We start from the raw sequence: 23,662 nt of genomic DNA, 5'->3' as shown, positions 1-23,662 counted from the left end.
CCATGAGCAGTGAGCGATTGAGCTAAAGAGGATTTCTTGACTTGACAGGAGAACAATAAATAAAGCACTTCACACTGAGGCACCCACTTGAATAAGAATAAAGAAGACAAAGGACATACGTATGGGAATGATGCTTAAGGATATATAATACAATCCTTATGGATTTTAGTCAAAAACAAAAAAAACTAGGGCATAAGAAAAGGATAGAGAGAATAATAGAGGGAGGGAGGGAGAGAGAGAAATTGAGAGATAAATAGAGAGAGAAATTCATGGAGCAGTGCTTTTAATAATTCACAATACAGCCTCAAACTCCCAGCCTGACATTTACAGCTATGTGACGAGGGCTTAATACATCCATCTTCTGCTCAATGGGGCTTTTTAATACCCCGCTAAACACTCATACTCTACTGTAGGCCTGAGGACACAACATTCGTAGCTGGGATGGAAATACCAAACCCCTTGACACCTCCCAGGTAATGGCATTTTCATAGAAAACACTTACGTTTTAAAGGGAGGCCTGGGAATGAGAACGACTGAGAATGTCTTGCCAATGCACAATCGCTTTGTGTGATTCATAGTGTAGTCTTCAAAGCATTAGAAACAACACAACATGTGTTTGTAATCAGTGGAGGATAAACGCAAGTAAATGCAGTTTATGCACCTTTTTTATATTGAACCTTTATTTAACTAGGCAAGTCAGTTAAGAACAAACTCTTATTTACAATGACAGCCTACCCCGGACAAACCCAGACAACGCTGGGACGAGTGGCTATAATGTCAATGAAATGCCAATAACGAAATCGCCCTTTGCATGGCTATCAGTAGCGTCAGATTTAGCCAGACATAACATTGTCTTAACATGACTTAAGCATGTAAACAGATAATTGTGGGTTACTACCCTTTATTCTACCAACAAAGAGTTGGGAGTCCGAAGGCCTGCGGGCTCTATGACATGATACACACATCTACTTAGCACAGAGCACCAGCCTGAAACGGCAAAGAGCAGTTGCTATGGAGATGCCGAGGTCCAACAGAACATCTCGTTTATTAGAGAGATCAATAGTCTTTTAGTGCTGTCATGAGGAGAATTTCAACCATGTGAACACAGTCCACAAAGAGAGCTCTGCAGTGCACACCCATCTTAGTAGATAAATAGGCTGGTATAGTTTGCTGCAGAGAAGTGCACACATTGTCTATGGGGGCACACATACAGTGCATTCGGAAAGTATTCAGAACCCTTGACTTTTTCCACATTTAAGTTACGGCCCTCTTCTGAAATGGAGTAAATCTTTTTTTCCCTCATATATCTAAACACAATACCCCATAATGACAAAGCAAAACAGGTTTTTAGAAATGTTTGCAAATTTATAATTAATAAAAACATTAAAATATCACATTTACATAAGTATTCAGACCCTTTACACAGTGCTTTGTTGAAGCACCTTTGGCAGCGATTACAGCATCGAGTCTTCTTGGGTTTGACGCTACAAGCTTGGCAGACCTGTATTTGGGGAGTTTATCCCATTCTTCTCTGCAGATCCTCTCAAGCTCTGTCAGGTTGGATGGGGAGCGTCGCTGGGTTACTACCCTTTACTACCACAGCTATTTACAGGTCTCTCCAGAGGTGTTCGATCGGTTTCAAGTCCGGGCTCTGGCTCTGCCACTCAAGGACATTCAGAGAATTGTCCCGAATCCACTCCTGCGTTGTCTTGGCTGTGTGCTTAGGGTCATTGTCCTGCTGGAAGGTGAACCTTCGCCCCAGTTTGAGTTCCTGTGCACTCTGGAGCAGGTTTTCATCAAGGATCTCTCTGAACTTTGCTCTGTTCATCATTCCGTCAACCCTGACTAGTATCCCTGTCCCTGTCACCACCATGCTTCAACGTAGGGATGGGCCAAGTTTCCTCCAAACGTGACGCTTGGCATTTAGGCTAGAGTTCTTGGTTTCATTAGACCAGAGAATCTTGTTTCTCATGACCTGAGAGTCCTTTAGGTGCCTTTTGGAAAACGTCAAGGGGGCTGTCATGTGCTTTTTTTTTTTTTTTTTTTTTTACATAGGATTGACCTCCGCCAGGCCACTCTACCATAAAGGCCTGATTGGTGGAGTGTTGCAGAGATCGGAGAATCTTTCAGAAGGACAACCATCTCCACAGAGGAACACTGGAGCTCTGTCAGAGTGACCATCGGGTTATTGGTCACCTCCCTGATCAAGGCCCTTCACCCCCGATTGCTCAGTTTGGCCGGGCAGCCAGCTCTAGGAAGAGTCTTGGTGGTTCCAAACTATTTCCATTTAAGATTGATGGAAGCCACTGTGTTCTTGCAAACATTTCTACAAACCTGTTTTCACTTTGTCATTATGGGGTATTGTGCGTAGTTTGATAAAGAAAACATGTATTTAATCCATTTTAGAACAAGGCTGTAATGTAAAAAAATGTGGAAAAAGTCACAGGGTCTGAATATTTCCCGAATGCACTGTATATAAACGCATATGCATGAGCACGCTTACATACTCGCACTAATGCACACACACACAAACATGCATGTAGAATGTATGAGTGTACAATATTGATTCACTGACAACTACACTTACCGATGAGTTCTTTGTTTCTGACGTCTAAGGCCATGTTTCTTAAAGCTGTGGCCACGGCACACACCACCCTGTCGTTGTCGATCCTCAGGAGCTCCACCAGGATGGGCAGACCCTTCTCTTTCCTCACCGCCGCACGGATATACACAGACCACTGGAGAGGAGAGGAGAAAGAGAAGACAGTCACACTTCATTATATAAAACACACATCATTCTGCTCTATATATAGGACAACAACAGGAGTAGTCTACTCCCCCAACACTGCCCAATATAGCATTTCTCCAGTAGTAGCTCATGCTTTCTTAATGTTGCAGTGAGCTAAGAGCAACCAATGTCTAAGGCAAGTTCATTTTGACAGTTTGACAATGACAGTGTGACTAGAAAATGGCTGCCACTGGAGCAGCTCTGAGGAGGGAGACCATAGCTTACTGTACTGTGCTGTACCTTCCAGCTGCCTGCAGCCAAGTTTTGCAGAGCCCCGGCTGCCCCCTCCAGGGTGTCTGGGTTGGAGCACTCAGACAAGAGTGTGAGGTAGGGCTTGACGATGGTGGGGTGCCACAGCATCTGAATGCCTTTGGGAGGGTCAGCTGAGTCTGGGAAGGGCCCAACACCATCCCACTGGGTGACACAGAATGGTGGAATATTACTACTTATCAATACTACAGGCATAAGATGTGGCATCAAACTTTTTGACAACGCCACTTAGTTACAGTGCCACTAAAAATTGCTTAAAGGGTGACTGCACTACCTGATTTGGCCTTGTTTTAGATTTGGTTGATTAAGAAATGCTATAGTGGCCAAGACCTGAATTCAAACGTGAGATGGTTTCGGGATGTGGTTTGATGTGGGTGTCTCGTGTGTGTGTGTGTGTTCGCAGGTGTAAAGAGTTAGCCAAATTATTTAGCCAATTAGCTTCAGCTGGCTGGTGTGCGACTGCAGCAAAATTGGTTTGACTTTGGATAGCCTCCGGGGTTTGTTAGGGACTGTCAATAAATTACACAATGTAAATGAGATAATATTTTCATGTTGCACACCTTTTAGTTCCCATTAAATGCTTTTAATATTTGTATATTCATTTCTACAATTTATAGTTTGGTTTGAGGTTTTCAAGTCATTGTACTTTGTGTAATTTACCGATGTTCCCCAACTGGACCCATAGGGGTAACCAAAGTCAGCCCACATTTAACACAGGCATTACGATTGGGTCGTGTGTAGCTGCACTCCGAAATGTATGATCACTTGTGTGCTGCCAGCTGTATGCTGGGCAGGATGTGGGCAGGATTAAAACAAACCAAACTTGAATTTACGTTGTGATGCAGTCACGACCACAAGTCTAACAAAACTCTGTTTTGGACGAGACTGACTTTATGACCAAAATGATCCTATTTACACTTTGTAGTCATTTCCACAGTAGAATAAACGTTTCTGACTCATATCGATGCCACATAGGCTGTTTTCTAAATGAGAAGTTGGTTTTTAGGGGCAGTTGTCTTTAAGTATCAAAGAACAATGAAAATATTGAAAACACTTAATATGGTTGAGACTTGAGTGACAAGTGAGTCACGCACTGCTTTCTGAATTAATTACTTACAAGATAAACATGATTTAAGAATGAGCATCCAGCAACATAACATCCATGGGGCATATCTCACATACTAAATCATCCACACCGAACCAACTGCATGAGCATCTAATGTATGCCAGATTAGATTATTTGTACTGACATTTCAATCCCACTGAATAGCATAATCCAACTCAGTTAGATAATAATCAAACCTTGACTTTGCCAGTTTATTTTCCCAGCCTTGGCAGCAGAAACCAGAAGAAACCAGAAGACCCTCTTTCAGAACTAAACCCAGAAAATGTGTAATTATCCATGAGATGTAGACCCCCCTCCCTAGCCGGGCTTCCAGCACCACTGCTGTAACATGCTGGCTAATTGCTAACAGCTGCAGTGGAGAGGAACCCACCTGATCATGGGCCTTCTTTTTCTTTTTCTTCTTCCCCCAGCAACCAGAGCTCTCGGCATCCTTGCCGTTGGCATCGCCACAAAGCAATCCGTCAAGCTCGTCTGTGCCTATCTGCTGTCCCTGAGATGTCTCTGCCGCTAGTCGATACGAGAGGTTCCTCAAAATGCACACACAGTTTTCAATGGTCTGCAAGGACAAAATAGGGAGATGACGAAAGATAGAGGGAGGGAGGGGGGGAAAGGAGAGAGGGGGAGAGGAAGAGAGAGAGAGAGAGAGACAAAAAAAGAGAGAGAGAGGGAGAGAGAGAGAAAGAAAGAGAGAGAGAGATCAAGAGATGAGAGCAGTATTTTCATTTGAGGCGTGCCGTGAGATGTATGCATGTCGGCCATGTAGTGATAAATACAGTTAAGACTGTTAATATCCTCCAATGGAAGTGGACAGGATGCTGTAAGGATGCTATAAACTGGGGCAAATGCATAAGTCAAATATCTGTCTGTTGCTGTTTGCTTTCGAATAGACAGCACAAGCAATGCAATAGGCCACGGCTCCATTGATTTATGTATGTTGACACTTTTACTTAATGACATCTTACAGAATGCCTACAGCTAAACAAAGCAGATGGCAACCCTTCAATAATACAATTAACAGTGCAAGAACTAAAGAATAGCTCTGTAACTAGTATTTAAAGGCGACCAGTATGTAAAGACGATTGGTACATTAATTGACCAGTCTGTAAATTCGTAAATGCGATTGGTATAGTAAAGTCAAGTGCATCTGTTCCTAATGTATGACTAACTCATTGTACTGGTTAGATTGCTGTGCTGGATCCAGGCCAGAGCAGTACAGTAGTGCTAATCCCATTGTAGTGATCATTGAGGCAGAAAATAATGTAGTGGGGTGACTTTGGTCTTGTAAAGGATTTTCAGTGGGATTAGAGCTGACCAGATCTCCTTCAAACTGGTTGGCAGAAAGTAGTCCAGACGTAACAAAGGCTCTCGGAAACCAAACAAAATAGGGAGAGTGTACGTAGTGGTACAATCAGAGGAGCTTTACGGTACCATAACCTACTGTATCTCTCTGTAGCAGAGAGGGCAGATATGGAAGGTATTTTATTAAGGAAGAACAGTTAGTCATTGTTATTGCTTGACATCGGGATAATGTAGTATGTGCGTTGCACTGCTCGAGGTTATCATGTACTGTACGTACGGGGTACCCTGTCCCTTTTTTTCTCAGATTCCCAAGGTATTTTACAAGCCATAAACAGGTGACCTTGAACCACACAGAATCTGACAGTGTGTCAATTTCTCCATGCCTGACCTGTGATTGAATCCGTCCAATAGTTGAACATTGACGAGTACGTATAAAGGATATAATCTCAACATAATATACACAGGCGCTGTTTGTATTATCCTAAATAATACATTTCAAATCATTAACTCCATAGACTCTGAGGAATTCATTTGCAGGAAATTGGACATCTGGTATTGGCTTTTGGGAAAGGACCAGTGTAATCAGAGCTGGTGATGATCTTTGCTAGCCAGACTGCACAGTAGATTCTCCCCATCTCTCTATGCTGTGCACCAGCAAGGACAGGAGAGGTGTAAAGCAACTAAATCCTGGTAAAGAAGGTCATTTACAGGGGATGAGGAGGTGGAGAGAGTCAGGGAGGCAACCATCAAGACACACCGATCCAGGCGCACAACGTGTTTTTCTAGTTTTATTTGACTCCTATAGCAGTCAATACAAACTGAAACCCATTAACATACAACATATTAATCGATAAGAGAAACAAAATACAACAATACGAGTTTTAAAAAACATGTAAATCAATAATGTTCTGTGGTCTTAAAGTGACTCAATCAATGAGCAGAAATATGGGATTGGTGACCTCATGTACCATTCGGTTCTAGACTTTAGCATAGTCAGATTGTTTAGGCTGCGTGTTACTGTGATTTTGTCAGGGGGTAGCCAGTCTCTGAAATGAGAGTTTAGGAGGCTGACAGTGAAGTCAGAGCTGTCTGTCTTTCATGAAGCCGGGGTAGGGACAGGGTCTGAAGTGCCTCAGTATAACTGGAGTATCCTCCGAGGATGGTGAGGCATGCGCTCTGCTGAATACGCTCCAGGTCATCAGACTGGTCCTGGGTCAGTGAGCTGTGCCAAGCAGGAGTGGCATACTCCAGGGTTGGACGTATGTAGCTGGTGTAAATGCTAACCAGGTCTTCCTACGACACATGGAACCTTTTAAGGCGGCAAAGAGAAAAATAATTATGTTGCTCTTGATTACCATTGTAGCAACCTGCTCGCTCCATTGTAAGTCCTTCTGTACCATTAACCCTAAAGTCTTCACACTATCACACACTTTGAGATCCTGGCCCTCATTCCAGAGAGGGCATGGGACAGGTGGATTTCTTGTGAAGGTCACTGATAGGATTTTGCACTTGGCAAGGTTCAGTGATATTCTGCTTGCATGTACCCATGTGTCGAAGTTGTTCAGGGGCTGTGCTGTGCTGATGTTTCCTGTTGTACACGTGTGGACCAGATTTAGATCGTCCACATATTTCCACCTATTGTCAAAATCACGGGCTGCACTATCTGTGACCAGAAGGAAGATGAGAGGGCCCTGAAGAGTTCCTCAGTCTGAGAGGCTGTCTTGGTAGCGTACCTGTTGTTTGTGGCCGGTCACAAAACTGCAGAGCCATGGTGTGAGGGCAGGTCTGACACCCAGTTGGATTAGTCATTCAATGGTGATGGTGTGTACGATTTTGTCAAAGGCCTTGGAGAAGTCAGTTGTGATGAGGGTGGTTATGGTGGATAGGATGTCTGATTGCTTATACACTTATAAACAGTCCAGGAAGCTAACAAGTGTGTGGATAGATTATATTTCTGGTCTGCTTCCAAACTGTCTGGGGTCTATGCTGGGCGTTATGTCTTCCTTTCATCTAGGTGTCACCGAAGCTCTCAGAAACTTTTGATAGTTGTGGTGTGTGTGTGTAAGTGAGTGTGCGTGTTTTGTATTGATGGGCCGCCTCTGTCTGTCATTCCCTCAGCGTCATGTTAAAAGGGTATTCTTTATGGGAGGAGATGAAAGGAAACACAAAGTCAAACCTTGCTATCGATTTCGCTGCTGCCCAAGGCGGTCTGGATCACGTAGAGCAGAGCGTCAGTGAGGCCCTCGCACTCCCTCATCCTCCTACGAGCCTCCTCCCCCGCCGAGCTCACATTCCTGCAACAACAGACACATTTCTCTTCAGCAATGTATCCCTGTTATATTGTACTGTAGCTACAGGTATTAATTTCAGGCCTAAAGTTATACATCTTCACTTACTGTTGTCATAATTGCTCAAAATCGGTCTTTCGGATGGGAAGTTAAAACGGGTGTCCTGACTCTCTGTGGTCACTAAAGAGGCCATTGCACTTACCGTAAGAGTAGAGGTATTAACTCCGGTGTCCCGGTTAAATTCCCAATCTGCCCCTCATACCATCATGGCCACCTAATCATCCCCAGCACCCAATTGGCTCATTTATCCCATCTCCTCCCCCCTGTAACTTCCCAAGGTCTCTGCTGTAAAAGAGAATATGTTCTCAGTCAACCTACCTGGTAAAATAAGGATACATAAACATGAATAAATGAATGAATGTAGGCTATAGCTAAATGGTGTTAACGATAGTATAGTTTGACTCCATGACAAGACTGGCCCATCAGCCCCATTTCAGCCCATACTACCTATATAGTGTCTGGCTTTTGACAAGGGAATAGGGTGCCATTTGGGACACAGTCTCTGTCCTAAAGAGCTCCTCTCCGCTGCCCTTTAAATGTCAGGTCACTAAGAGTCTGTAATGATGCAGACAGCCTTGTCTTATAGGAGGCCTCTAGATGGACACCATGGCCATTATCTAAGGGTGCCTGCTGGTGGAGTTTGGGGCCAAAAGACAGGGAGATTATTGATGGCCTGTTTGTGACCCCGTCAGCACCTCCAGCACTTTGTAATGGGCCTGATGAACAAAGCCGGCCATTGATCAATCTAATCTATGTGTATCTGTTCTGCTTCTTTCTTTTCTTCCAGTGATCAGTGAGTTGACCATAGAGGGGAGAGACAGGGTCTAGGAGGTGAGACACGGGGTCCTTTATCAGGTCGTTCCAACACATACAGCAATCACTGTCCTCTGACCCCCCCCAGGGTAGACCAGACGCAACAGATGACCCCAGAGATGAAAGGAAATTATACAAAAAAGGGAACATAGGTTTGTTGACTCTTTCGTGAGCATGGGTGTGAAAGATAGAGATGGTGAGTATGTTATCTTGCTGATCAGTCAGAGCCATGGTCCTATTGGCAGACTTTTTCCCATTACACAGCAGTTGATGCCTGGCAAAGAGGCATCCTGTGGAGAATGAAAGTCAACTAGTGTGTTGCGTTGCTCCCTGTCAGCCATGGTGATTCTGTTCTGCCAGAGTAAGTGTCACATGATGAGGGACAAATGTGTGATGAGGCGGCAGGTGGCAAGGCATCTTGGTCCCGCACATTAAACATTCAATCAAAGCCCCTGTTCTGTTCTGTTCTGTTCCTTAACGACCCATGAAACAGATGAATTAGTCTGCTCAGCTCAGGGATTTACTGTAAAGTCAGCCATCCCTCATCACAGGCAGACATTAAGACTCAGCACATTTCACTTACAGCGGGATTCCTCCCACTTCACGCTGCTGCACTGCTGATTGGTTGTGCTGCAGAGGACTACCTGTCTGGGTGCCAATGGGAATGGAACATGTCCCCACAATGCCCGACCTCCCTTTCATTAATCACTTCCTGCTTTGAGAAGGTAATGTGTGCATATTAAAATAGACCCCAAGCCTTTGTTTTCTTTCCATCAACTATTAGCAGGTAATACCACAACGGAGAAGCGGTGACATATTGCACAGAGAGGGTAATGCACTGTAGCTAAAATGAATAACCCCAGAATGAGCAGACAGGCAATGTATTAGCTAAGATCTCATTATTCTCCTTCACAGACGCTTCTCCTGCTGGTATGCAGGGGACGAGGTCCCAGATATCAAGAGTTGAAACACTTGACACACAGCCAATTGTCTTCCGATGCCAGCGTTATAACCAGAAAGCCCTTTGACAATATTCCAGAACTATAGAATGCTTTAATGCAGAGCAGGCATCTTTAAGCCTCAAAGAGAGCTGACATGGCGTTTTCACACAACATCCCTCATAATGTGGGTAATTATAAACATGATACATGGGTTCACATAATCAGTCTGACACTTGTGGCATTCATTGTCTGTGATAAAACTTCCTTGATCAATAACCCTCATTTGTCAAGTCAATATTCACAATGAGAACAAAGCTTCCAAAGTATTCATGTGTGAAAGAGCAATGTGTTACATACTGCATTACCAACACAAAGGAACAAGCCAAGGATCGACAAAGCAGGAAGATATTGACCTGGTAGAAGCCGACTGCTCTCAGTAAAATCTACCCAGAGAAGAAGAGTTCAAGTTCCCAGAAGAGACCTTACCACCCATTGCATGTAAACTCAAGAGTTAACATACGCTGTCATGTCTTGTGAACTTTAACCTCTGACCCTGCCACTGTGCTATCGCTCCTGCTTTGCTTTGGGGTCTATGATGGGTAACTGTAAAGGACTTAGTGACAACTGCTGATGTAAAAAGCTAGCAAATACATTTGATTGATTGATTGATTGACCCGATGGTCTAGTAAGAGTACTGACCTGAGGCAGCCAGTGGCATTGCGGAGCACCTGGGAGGAGTGCAAGTGCAGCTTGCGGTCCTCCTGATGGGGCGAGGTGTCCCAGCCCGAGTGGGGGATGATGACAGCGTTGGTCAGCACGGCCAGAGCATCCTGGATAATGGGCATCTTCAGGGCATCACACGACGACAGGTTCCACAGCACACCTGAACACAGAACATCAGATAGGATGTTGACGAACAGTGATTTAACGTGGGAGAATGGTCAGGAGGTATTTTGCTCACATGGAAACTGTGCTGAATCGTACAGACTTTGTGAAGAAAAAAAGTTGAATATACCTCCTCTGAAATTGAAATAAGGATAATGTGTGACAACATTTTTCGAAACACTGAAAAGATAAGGTAAGATTCTATAAATGTTTAATTACTTGTCATGCATATGTTCACAAAAGAGCATATTGCAGCCCCTAGTTTTGATTTAGTGAGAGGCCGTCGTGATTGTGCAATAAACTGGTCACCTAGGGCTTCATAGATTTGGATAATTTTTTCTGTAATTTCATGTGCAACCAGCCAACCTACCAATTACATTCCAAGCCAGCGGCTTTGGCACAGACTGTATGCGTAACCTACACAGAGACAGGGAGGAAGCTCTCTCTCTGCAGCTGGGCTCTCCTCTTTAACCACACTGACTACGACTTCAGTCTTCCTCCTCAATCTCGGGTGCTTTGCTGAACACTGAACAGAGGCACTACGTGTCCACAGAGAGTATCTCACATCCCAGTTTACATATGACTTCAACTGAACCTTAATTACAGCAGCTGTATGATGATACCAAAATAACATTCCTCATAATACACTGAACAAAAATATAAACGCAACATGCAACAATTTCTAAATGTTACGGAGTTACAGTTCATATAAGGAAATCAGTCAATTGAAAGAAATTCATTATTCCCTAATCTATGGATTTCACATGACTGGGAATACAGATATGCATATGTTGGTCACAGATACTGGGTGTGGATCAGAAAATCAGTCCGTATCTGGTGTGACCACTATTTGCCTCATGCAGCGCGACACATCTCCTTCACATAGAGTTGATCAGGCTGTTGATTGTGGCCTGTAGAATGTTGTCCCACTCCTCTTCAATGGCTGTGCGAAGTTGCTGGATAATAGGCAGTAACTGGAACACGCTGTCTTACACTTCAATCCAGAGCATCCCAAACACGCTCAATGTCTGGTGAGTATGCAGGCCATGGAAGAACTGGAACATTTTCAGCTTCCAGGAATTGTGTCCAGATCCTTGTGACATGAGGCCGTGTATTATCGTGCTGAAACATGAGGTGATGGCGACGGATGAATGGCATGACAATGGGTCTCAGGATTTCATCACAGTATCTCTGTGCATTGAAATTGTCATCAATAATATGCAATTGTGTTCATTGTCCGTAGCTTATGCCTGCCCATACCATAACCTCACCGCCACCATGGGTCATTCGGTTCAAAACGTTGATATTGCTGATGTCACCCACATGACGCCATACACATTGTCTGCAATCTGCCCGGTACAGTTGAAACCGGGATTCATCCGTGAAGAGCACACTTCTCCATCGTGCCAGTGGCCATCGAAGGTGAGCATTTGTTTTCGACGTCGAACTCCAGTCAAGTCAAAACCCTGGTCAGGATGACGAACATGCAGATGAGCTTCCCTGAGACGATTTCTGACAGTTTGTGCAGAACATCTTGGGTTGTGCAAACCCACAGTTTCATCAACTGTCTAGGTGGCTGGCGTCAAACAATCCCGTAGGTGAAAAAGCTGGATGTGAAGGTCCTGGGCTGGAATGGTTACATGTGGTCTGCGGTTGTGAGGCCGGTTGGACGTACTGCCAAATTCTCTAAAACAACACCGGAAGAGGCTTATGGTAGAGAAATTAACATTCCATTTTCTGGCAACAGCTCTGGAGAGCATTCCTGCAGTTAGCATGCCAATTGCACGCTCCCTTAAAACTTGAGACATCTGTGGCATTGTGTTATATGACAAAACTGCACATTTTAGAGTGGATTTTTATTGTCCCCGGCACAAAGTGTAATGATCAGCTTCTTTATATGACACACCTGTCAAGTGGATTAATTATCTAGGCAAAGGAAAAATGCTCACTAACAGGATATAAACTATTTTGTGAACCAAATTTGAGAGAAATAGGCTTTTAGTGAGTATGGAACATTTTATTTCAGCTCATGAAAAATAGGACAGTTGCGTTTATATTTTTGTTAAGTGTAATAAAAAGACAACCGAGTCATGTGTCACTATAAATTGCTTTCAATAGGATGTGGTCGGAACATTGTGACTCTGCCATGGATGGTGTTAAGGGGTGAGCAGCCGCTGTCAGCCAAAGGTTGAGATACACACACAGCACAAGAGCTGGCCAATTATCTATAAGAGGAGAGAGGAAGGGGGAGGAGGAGGAGGAAGAGGAGAGGGTCCTTCACTCCACAACACTCCATACCACTGTGATTTGTTGAGAAGGCTCACACACACACACACACAGATTGTAATGACCTTGACAGCTGGCCCAACACATTATAATTCTTGTTGACCTTCACCGTGTCATGTCCCTCCCAGGACACTGTAGCATTTATGATTGCAATTACCAGTGATGAGGCAGACAGTCACTCTTCACCCGTTCCTCTCACAACAACAATGTAATTACACAGATCTACTTCGTCTTATCAGTTATGTTGGGATGTTGTCCTTGTGGTCTGCTCTGCATCTAAATAACTAGCTGCGTTGCTCATAATTAGTGGAGACAGTAATCTTACAGAGAGCATCACTTTACCGCGCTCGGGGCGGCGCACAACATTTCTGTGTTTTCAAAAATGAAAGGGCTGCTGCCTAGAGTGGCGGCAGGCTCGGCGCATAATAACTACCTATAACATATTTTTTTTATTTCGCCTGACAGATGAAAGAGGTTAATTGCCTCAGCCTTACATCATCGGGGAGGAAATGCGGTGCGGGGGGTGCTAGGTGGGGAGCGAGAGCATCATTACATGGGGAGAAAGTGGGCCGTCTGCAGAACTGGACCAAAATTAACTCTACAGGGGGCCGTGGAAGGTGAGGGCACTGTGCAGGTTGTCAAGGTGACGGAAATGGAATTTGAGGAAGGAGCCTGTTGTTTTTATGTGGTTCAGGTGAGGCAGCCACCGTGTCGTGAGCCCGCAGTCAAGTGGCAAAGGACTGATTCAGTGCAGATGACGTTCTAATTAAATCAGCCACTCTATAGTGAGCCACCAGGGTACCAAATGTACACGGAGTGTACAGAGCATCCCCGTATGTCTATGAATTGTTGTCTGTAGATTGCTGTACATTTCTACATTTCAATCTCATCCAACTACTCTCCTTTTCAATTAATTTACTCCAAGAACTACAGAAGGACAACTTGATTAACCATAATCCAGCACGACCACATCTCATCCACCCCTCCACTAAACTAGACTAATTGCGTCCTGGCTGTGTAAGTACAGCAACATGGGTCCCTGATGTCACTTGGAGTCCAGGACACAATCCACATCTCTAATCTCAGGAGACAAGAAAGCTGCCATTTAAAAGAGCTTTATTCCCGCTAAATAATCATCTTTAGCTCCCAAGGGGGGTGGTTGCTAGAGCAGCAGAGAAAACAACAACCTGGCTTGGCTTCCTGTGATGTCATAAACCGCCGCTACCGCTTCCCTAAGTAGGGTGCCTCCTGGCAGTCGGTGGCACCGGGAAGGCTGGGAGATGGAGAGAAACGGGTAAATAGTCCCGTTAATCCCTGCCCAGTCACAGGGAGGGGAGAGGAGGCGCAGGCGGTCACTGTGACTCTGATTTAAACAGCCAGAAGAGAAGAAGTGAAGAGGCAGAATTCCTCTGGGCCGGGAAGGTTTTCTGATGCCTGATTAATTTGTGACAGGAGGGACTCTGTGTTCCGTGCGTTGAACTGCTTTCTCATTTATATGGTAATCTCCTTTAAGACAGCACCAGCACAAACCGTTTATTTCCAACGCATTTCCAGGCTCAGAATCCTCTCTACAGTAAAAAATAAATAATAAAATAATGCCCTCTATAAACATGACTAGGGGATTTAACCTCTCACTTGTTATTGACTAAGTACATTTAGGCAATGTTTCAATTAGAACAGCGCTCCTTTAATAGATAATAGCACCATGCAAGTATTACATCATATTGTATTTAATAAAATATAGGAATTTTCTATCCAGTAAGTCATTTGCGGATATTAGTTTTAACCACTGCTTAACCACCACTAAGGATGTTGATGTGAAAAGTCCCTTTTTTAAATATTTTTTTATTTTTATTTTACCTTTATTTAACCAGGTAGGCAAGTTGAGAACAAGTTCTCATTTACAACTGCGACCTGGCCAAGATAAAGCAAAGCAGTTCGACAGATAAAACGACACAGAGTTACACATGGAGTAAAAACAAACATACAGTCAATAATGCAGTATAAACAAGTCTATATACAATGTGAGCAAATGAGGTGAGAAGGGAGGTAAAGGCAAAAAAGGCCATGATGGCAAAGTAAATACAATATAGCAAGTATAGCAAGCCTTTGTGATTCTTCACCACTATAGCCTTCATTAGTTATCCAGCTCCCAGTACCAATGTCCTGTTAAATTCAGCTTGTGTATAAACTCTAGATATAAGCATCCAGGTAAAATGCTTAATAACTTTCTATAAGCAGGTATGAGCCTTTATAATGTCATATAGCAAGGCTATGTTATGTCTCTCTTTGTAAAAACGTAGCACCAAACTCTGTTCACCTGTAAGCAGCTCCCTGATCTCCACATCGGTGGTCTTCCTCAGCAGGCGGACCAGGGCTGGGATCCCGCCGCAGTTCTTCAGGGCGATCTTGTTGTCATCGTTGGCCTTTCCGTACACCAGGTTTCTCAGAGCACCACAGGCGCTGCGGTGCACGTCGGCCATCCTGTGATCCAGCAGATCCACCAGCAGCTGGATTCCTCCCTGCCTTCGGATCTGGTGAGAGGAGACAGGGAGAGGAGAGAAAAGGAGGACGTTAGTGGATCATAACGAATCAATCAAGACTAGATCAAAATTAATAGATAGACAAAGAACAGTACAAACATGCATGCAATAGTGTAGCTAGCAGTTCAATTTTACAAACTGTCTGCCACAGAAGTCATCTATAGTTTTCAGTATTGACAACAATATCCCTGGAGGCATCCCTTTGAATCCTGTTCTTTATTTCACTCAGGTACCTTTCCTCTATAAATCAACTAGAGCCAGATCAGACAGTTCCTTCCTCCCTCATTACTCTAGAGCAGGGGTCTCAAATCCTACCCTACGAGGTCCGGAGCCTGCTGGTTTTCTGTTCTACCTAATAATGAATTGCACTCATCTGGTGTCCCAGGTCTAAATCAGTCCCTGATTAGAGGGGAACAATGAAAAGACGCAGTGGAAGTGGCTTCGAGGTCCAGAGCTGAGCTTGAGGGCTCTAGAGTCACGTGGCTGCATATTAGTGCTGAACGATTAGTGCTTTTTGAGGTCGGTTCAGTTTCGGTTCGATTATTTTTAAAAATATATGTTTTATTATTTACATTAAATGCGCTATGCATTATGTGGGTTGAATGCTGTAACAACATAGAATAAAACAAATTAATAAAAGTCCCATGATGGTAGTGACTGCCTATTACTGCTTATCACTTATTAATCATAATTTATTCACATTACTTTACTTTAATAAAATGTTATACATTTGTTTATTTGATTACTTTATTATTTAATTCCAAATCATCATCTCATCTCTATAGAGCTGCTTCCTATGTTGTCTGACAAAATCACTATTTTCTTCAAAGTAAATAAGGCATACTTTTATGAATGTTTAATACCAACTATCAATCTCTTAGATCATATATTTTCAGGTAGAGATACTTTGCGAAGCAACAGCTGCTCTCTATATTACCTCACGATCGCGCATTCTTCTATCTTCCGTAGTGCGCGTAAAAGAAACACACACCGGACAAGTAGATGCGCAATGGATCATGGTCATTGTAGTTCATTAATATGTTTTCTGCGCTAAACTATGTAGAATATTGGCCTGTTGGAAACTACAACTAACTCCCAACTACATAGCAAAGTTTAGACTGGATTGATTTATCTCTAGAAAAACTGCAATGTGTGCATTGAGCTCACAGAAAAAAAAGAACTAAATGGAATTCAAATAATTCAACCAATGTCGGTCAGTTGTTTAAAAATGAAAAAACAACAGACATTTTGGTTCATCTGCACACAGACAGACAGGCCAAGGAAACACTGTCACAGAGCGACAGAGGACAGAGTGACATATTGACAGAGTGACAGAGGAAGTGAGATAAGACGACCAGGTAGAGTGTCACAAACATACGTACAGACGTGTGTGTACGCACGCACACCAGGGGAGTTGTGCCAACAGTCAGCAGATGTGCTGCTAGGCCCAACAGAATGGATCAGCACTGCTGCTCTTGCTGTCCATCTCAACTCCAATTAAACACAGAGGAGAAAAACCATTACAAATCAGAGCCTGTTTATCTGGGTGCTCTGTTGGCAAAGGTGATAGACACTGGCTCAGAAGATTGCAGGCTACATACAGTACATGCTGCCATTATCCAGTGCATGCTGCATATTCCCTTCTGTTTATGAAGACACTGACTTACTATACAAATGTCTCTCCTTCATCTCCATTGCTCTACTGTTACTAAAATAGAGTGCCCATTAAATAGTAATTTCCTTCACACAGCCTTCTGCTCCAAAAATAACCAAGATACTGCTAGGCGAGACAAGGTACCATGATGACACACACAGCTACAGTGCATCGCCTCGCAGTACTATAAATACACGACATGACCAGAAGTATGTGGACACCTGCTTGTCGAAAGTCTCATTCCAAAATCATGGGCATTAATATGGAGTTGTCCCCCTTTTGCTGCTAATACTAGATGTGGGAACATCGCTCTGGGGACTTGCTTCCATTCAGCAACAAGAGCATTAGTGAGGTCGGGCACTGATGTTTGGCGGTTAGGCCTGGCTCGCAGTCGGTGTTCCAATTAATCCCGAAGGTGTTCAATGGGGTTGAGGTCAGGGCTCTGTGCAGGCCATTCAAATTCTCCCACACCGATCTCGACAAACCATTTTTGTATGGAAAAGGGCATTGTCATGCTGAAACAGGATAGGGCCTTCCCCAAAGTGTTGCCACAAAGTTGAAAGCACAGAATCGTCTAGAATGACATTGTATGCTGTGCGTTAAGATTTCCCTTCACTGGAACTAAGTGGCCTAGCCCGAACCATGAAAAACAGCCCCAGACAATTATTCCTCCTCCACCAAACTTTACAGTTGGCACTATGCATTGGGGCAGGTAGCGTTCTCCTGGCTTCCACCAAACCTAGATTCGTCCGTCGGACTGCCAAATGGTGAAGCGTGATTCATCACTCCAGAGAACATGTTTCCACTGCTCCAGAGTCCAATGGCGGTGAGTTTCACACCACTCCAGCCAACGCTTGGCATTGCACATGGTGATCTTAGGCTTGTGTACGGCTGCTCGGCCATCAAAACCCATTTCATGAAGCTCCCGATGAACAGTTCTTGTGCTGACGTTGCTTCCAGAGGCAGTTTGGACCTCAGTAGTGAGTGTTGCAACCGAGGATAAACAATTTTTACACGTTACACGCTACAGCACTCGGCGGTCCACAACTCACTGAGCCATTGTTGCTCCTAGAAGTTTCCACTTCACAATAACAGCATTTACAGTTGACCTGGGCAGCACTAGCAGGGAAGAAATTTGACGAACTGACTTGTTGGAAAGGTGGCATCCTATGACGGGGCCAAGTTATAAGTCACTGAGCTCTTCAGTAAGGCCATTCTTCTGCCAATGTTTGTCTATGGAGATTGCATGGCTGTATGCTCGATTTCATACACCTGTCAGCAATGAGCTGAAATAGCCGAATCCACTCATTTGAAGGGGTGTCCATATACTTTTGTATATATAGTATATCACTGTATGTGGTTCTATATCTGTGTGTGTGTGCCTATATGTGTGATTGCCAAGGTGTGTGCGTGTGTGTGGTGTGTGTGTCTGCCCATGCTGCCTGTGATATATCTGTCTGAGAGAGGCGATGAGATGAGCATCAGCAGTGTTCCAGGAAAAGGTATCCGCTGACCTAATGACTTTCTTCCAATCCCTCCAAGACAGCATCTCACTTGCAACTCATCCCTCCATCTCCACCTCCCCCATCTCACCATCCCTATACCTCACCATCCCTCCATCTCACCATCCCTCCACCTCACCATCCCTCCACCTCACCATCCCTCCACCTCACCATCCCTCTACCTCACCCAGCCAACGTCCCCACATATTACACACAGACATGACACCACCAAGCTATCCAACATTAGGGTGAGGAAAGTCAGGTGAGGCAAGATCAGGCAATACTATCTGACCATTAATGTGAGGAGAATTCACAATTCTAGCACCTGGGATAGATCCTGAGCTAGAATTGTGAATTATTCTCGAAAAAGGTTTCACAAAAGGTATAGATTTTAGGTGATGTACTGAACATGAAGGTGGAGGCGGACTTTGTATTGTTTCAAATGAAACAACAGCTGCCCAGGGCCATCCCACTGACCGATTCTGACTTTTTTAAAGCCCAATATGTTAGCGACGGATTTAACAACTTTATGGGGCATATACATTTCATAATGTGTAGCAGTGGATGCAGGTGTCCCCGCTAGCACATGGCAGTAGAAATGTATGAGTAGCCATATCAGCCTGGTGCAGGTTACCTCAGACTTGATCTTGTTGTCTCCGAAGCACAGGTGTTGGAGGTAGGCTGCAGCGTTGGACTGGACCGAGGGGAACTGGTGTTGCAGCATCTGAATCACCTCAGGCAGCTCTGGGTCTCTCCAGCCAAACTCCCTGCAGGGGACCACGGGAAACACAGGGATGAATACAGAACAGCACTGGATCTGTACAGGCATCTGCATCCTAAATGGCACCCTATTCCCTATTTAGTGCACTACTTTTGACCAGGGCCCATAAGGTAGTGCACCACATAGGGAATAGAGTGCCATTTGGAACTCAGAACAAGCATCGCAATACAGTGCTAAACAAAACACTCACTCACTGTCTATTATACTGCAATCTTCAATCTATCTTTTCAGATGACTGCAATCTGGTGATTACTGTACGTGGTAAATTGCAGAAGCTGTTGCGGTGGTAATTCCTATAAGTGGTGTTTTGGTATAATGTCATTTCTGCATTACAGAAAATAATAAGGCACCTTTTTGTTCTCTCTTTCTTTTGAATCCCTTTGGTTTGGTTTATTGTGTGTGTAGCAATGTTCATCTATGACTACTAAGTTAGACACTAAGGTTACATTGCATTGAGGTTCACTTACAGAGCAGAAAAACAGTGACACATGACATATGCATTGTCCATTTAAAACAAACATCGGCATGAATAATGAACAACGTAATATGCTTGTTGAGCATGAAAAAGCTTGCGTGTGTGACATATTTGCCAAACAAACCATCCCCATAGCACATAGCCCCCATAGTGTGAAAAAAATAACATTTTAGTTCTAAGAGATATTCAAATCAAGAACGAGGCTTGTTTTCTATTCCCACAAGTTCTGAATTAAATCATTCACTAGAGAATGATAAAGGCTAGAACTGAATCCCTACTCTTGGCGAATGAGAGATACTTTCATCCAGCATTATCCTCTGGCGATGCGAGCGATGGTGCTTTAGTGCGTTAGCCTGAGGCTAGCTATGGACTGTCAGAGCACCCCGTCATCCCCCTGACCACCGTGTTACCCCACTACCACACCTCTCTTATCGGCACACCTACAGAGACAGACAGACAAAGAGGGAGAGACAGAGAGAGAAAGAGAGAGAGACACACACTGGTGCAAAGGCAGCACCCTCCCTGTACACACCTTCCAGCACCTGTCCAACCTCAAACCATCACAGCTGTCTGCAATCAGGCCTTTTAGTTTGTCAGTTAGCTCTCTCACTGACAACACAGATGCCCCAGTTCTGGCTTCTCAACTCCACATGTCACCGGCTCTCAAAGACCGAGAATCAATTGCATTAACGAGTGGGTTCACGTAAGAGAGAAAGAGAGAGAGAGTTTTGATGAGGGAGAGACATGTGCGATAGAGAGAGAGAGAGAGAGAGAGAGAGAGAGAGAGAGGAGGGGGAAGAGAGGAAGAGAAATGTGAGAAGGAGGGAGATGAGGGGGGAATATAGATATGTGAGAGAGAAGGAGAGATGTGTGAGGGAGCGAGAGAGAGAGAGGGTGTGAGGGAGATGAAAACTAGGAAGAGAGCTAATTCTTATCCAAAAGGCTTGGAAGCTGCGGAGCCGCCACAGTCAGTGATGTACACACTACGACGGGTAAGAGCCTCAGGAACATTTCATCTCCTCACAATCCTTCTCCCAGCAATACCAACCACCACTAACGTGAGAAAGGGAGAAATGGAAGAAGCCACGACCATTTACAAAGAAAGAGAAATGTTAACTTTCAAAAAGGTCAACGGAGTGATGGGGGTCTAGTTGGGATTCTCTCTGACCTCAATCACATAAAACAAAACCCAGATAAATAAAACACCAGGGAGCCCAGCTCTCAACGTCTCTTCTGAGCCTCTTCAGAACTGTCACAATGAAAGTGGTGTTTCAAACGGTAGGGGAGCAGTGTACCAACCAAACACTGTGGAATATCATTCCATTTCCAGAATACATGGTCAGTTGTGAAGACTCCCTGCACCCTTCTACCAAGCATCTTAACCCCACACTAGTGGGCACTGGGCATGCTCAGTACAGTTCCGGCATTAGCTAGGCTCCACTGTTACCCAACTGAGCACTTATTGTTGAGTGATTGGAGCTGACTGGTGTGCAGTCGTCAGAAATGATTGCCCGTGAATATAATTCATCAAAGGGAATGAATGCAGAGGAGCGGGGAGGGATTGAGATCCTTTTGTTTAAAACAATTGACCAATGGGAGGAAGTATGATTCAAAAGTAGATTTTTTTTCTCCTCTCATCGCTGATGATTATGAAGCTTGATCACATACTCTGTGGTGTGTCCCTGTGAGGCATGGTTGCATCCATAGCCATATTAATCTGTCTATTAACCAGTGGTGTAAAGTATTTACAGTACATTCAGAAAGTATTCAGACCCCTTGATGTTTTCCACATTTTGTTACATTACTGTAACGCCTGTCGTCGGAAGGAGAGGACCAAAGCGCAGCGTGAAAAGTGTTCATGATTTTTTTATTATCAAAAAACACTCGAACAAAGTAACAAAACGAAAGCGAACAGTTCTGTCAGATAACAGAGACTAAACAGAAAATAACTACCCACAAACACAGGTGGGAAAAAAGGCTGCCTAAGTATGATCCCCAATCAGAGACAATGATAGACAACTGCCTCTGATTGGGAACCATACTCGGCAAAAAAAAGAAATAGACAACATAGAATGCCCACCCCAAATCACACCCTGACCTAACCAAATAGAGAAATAAAAAGGCTCTCTAAGGTCAGGGTGTGACAATTACAGCCTTAATCTAAAATTGATTAAATAGTTTTTTTCCCCCTTGTCAATCTACACACAATACCCCATAATGACGAAGCAAAAACAGATTCTTTAAAATGTTGTAAAATGTATTAAAAATAAAATATCACATTTACATAAGTATTCAGTCCCTTTACTCAGTACTTTGTTGAAGCACCTTTGACATTGATTAAAGCCTCAAGTCTTCTTGGTTATGACACTACAAGCTTGGCACAGCTGTATTTTGGGAGTTTCTCCCATTTTTCTCTGCAGATCCTCTCAAGCTCTGTCAGGTTGGATGGGAAGCGTTGCTGCTCCAGAGATGTTTGATCGGGTTCAAGTTCAGGCTCTGACTGGGCTACTCAAGGACATTCAGAAACCTGTCCCGAAGCCACTCCTGCGTTGTCTTGGCTGTGTGCTTAGCGTTGTTGTCCTGTTGGAAAGTGAACCGTCGCCCCAGTCTGAGGTCCTGAGCGCTCTGGAGCATGTATTCATCAAATAAAATCAAATGTTATTTGTCACATACACATGGTTAGCAGATGTTAATGTGAGTGTAGTGAAATGCTTCTGCTTCTAGTTCCCGACAGTGCAGTAATATCTAACAAGTAATCTAACAATTCCCAAACAACAACCTAATACACACAAACCTGAAGGGGTGAATGAGAATATGTACATGCAAGTATATGGATGAGCGATGGTTGAGCGGCGTAGGCAAGGTGCAATAGATGGTATTAAAATACAGTGTATACATGTGATATGAGTAATGTAAGATATGTAAACATTAAAGTGGCAATATTTAGAGTGGAATTGTATAAAGTGAATAGTGATCCATTTATTAAAGTGGTCAGTGATTGGGTATTAATTGTAGGCGGCAGCCTCTGAGGTAGTGATGGCTGTTTAGCAGTCTGATGGCATTGAGATAGAAGCTGTTTTTCAGTCTCTCGGGCCCAGCTTTGTTGCACCTGTACTGACCTCACCTTCTGGATGGTAGCGGTGTGAATAGGCAAATGCTCGGGTGGTTGATGTCCTTGATGATCTTTTTGGCCTTCCTGTGAAGGCGTTGTAGGTGTCATGGAGGGCGGTGCAGTTGCAGTACCAGGCTGTGATACAGCCTGACAGTATGCACTTGATTGTCCATCTGTAAAAGTTGGTCAGGGTTTTAAGTGACACGCCAAATTTCTCCAGCCTCTTGAGGTTGAAGAGGCGCTGTTTGCCCCTTCTTCACCACACTGCCTGTGTGGGTGGACCATTTCAGTTTCTCCACTGCTATCCCTTCAATGTGGATAGGGGGGTGCTTCGTCTGTTGTTTCCTTAAGTCCACGATCATCTCCTTTGTTTTGTTGACGTTGAGCGAGAGGTTGTTTTCCTGACACCACACTCAGAGTGCCCTCACCTCCTCCCTGTAGGCTGTCTCGTCGTTGTTGGTAATCAAGCCCACTACTGTTGTGTCGTCTGCAAACTTTATGATTGAGTTGGAGGCGTGCATGGCTACGCAAACATGGGTGAACAGGGAGTACAGGAGGGGGCTGAGCACGCACCCTTGTGGGGCCCCAGTGTTGGGGGTCATCACCACCTGGGGGCGGCCCGTCAACAAGTCCAGGACACAATTGCTCAGGGCAGGGTTGAGACCCAGGGCCTCCAGCTTGATGATGAGCTTGGGTACTATGGTGTTGAATGCTGAGCGGTAGTCAATGAACAGCTTTCTTACATAGGTATTCCTCTTGTGCAGATTGGATAGGGCAGTGTGCAGTGTGATGGCAATTGCGTCGTCTGTGGACCTATTGGAGCGGTAGGCAAACTGAAG

General features: G+C 44.2%; 1 protein-coding gene across 2 annotated transcripts in view; it reads right to left on the bottom strand.

Moving 5' to 3' along the window:
- The window catches only part of LOC109872260 (catenin delta-2-like), a 101,393-nt gene that overhangs the window by 10,355 nt on the left and 67,376 nt on the right, over positions 1-23,662 (bottom strand). For both annotated transcript variants that reach the window (XM_031806940.1, XM_020463438.2), the window contains 7 exons: positions 19,090-19,222; positions 15,077-15,290; positions 10,285-10,468; positions 7,660-7,777; positions 4,555-4,740; positions 3,014-3,202; positions 2,588-2,738 (listed from right to left, as the gene is read on the bottom strand). In XM_031806940.1, coding sequence (XP_031662800.1) covers positions 2,588-2,738; positions 3,014-3,202; positions 4,555-4,740; positions 7,660-7,777; positions 10,285-10,468; positions 15,077-15,290; positions 19,090-19,222 — 1,175 coding nt within the window. The remainder of the gene's footprint in view (positions 1-2,587; positions 2,739-3,013; positions 3,203-4,554; positions 4,741-7,659; positions 7,778-10,284; positions 10,469-15,076; positions 15,291-19,089; positions 19,223-23,662) is intronic.

This window comes from Oncorhynchus kisutch, linkage group LG27, assembly GCF_002021735.2.
Source record: "Oncorhynchus kisutch isolate 150728-3 linkage group LG27, Okis_V2, whole genome shotgun sequence".
Classification (NCBI taxonomy): domain Eukaryota; kingdom Metazoa; phylum Chordata; class Actinopteri; order Salmoniformes; family Salmonidae; genus Oncorhynchus; species Oncorhynchus kisutch.
Note: the sequence above shows the minus strand (reverse complement) of the source record. Positions and strands in the feature narration are given on the sequence as shown.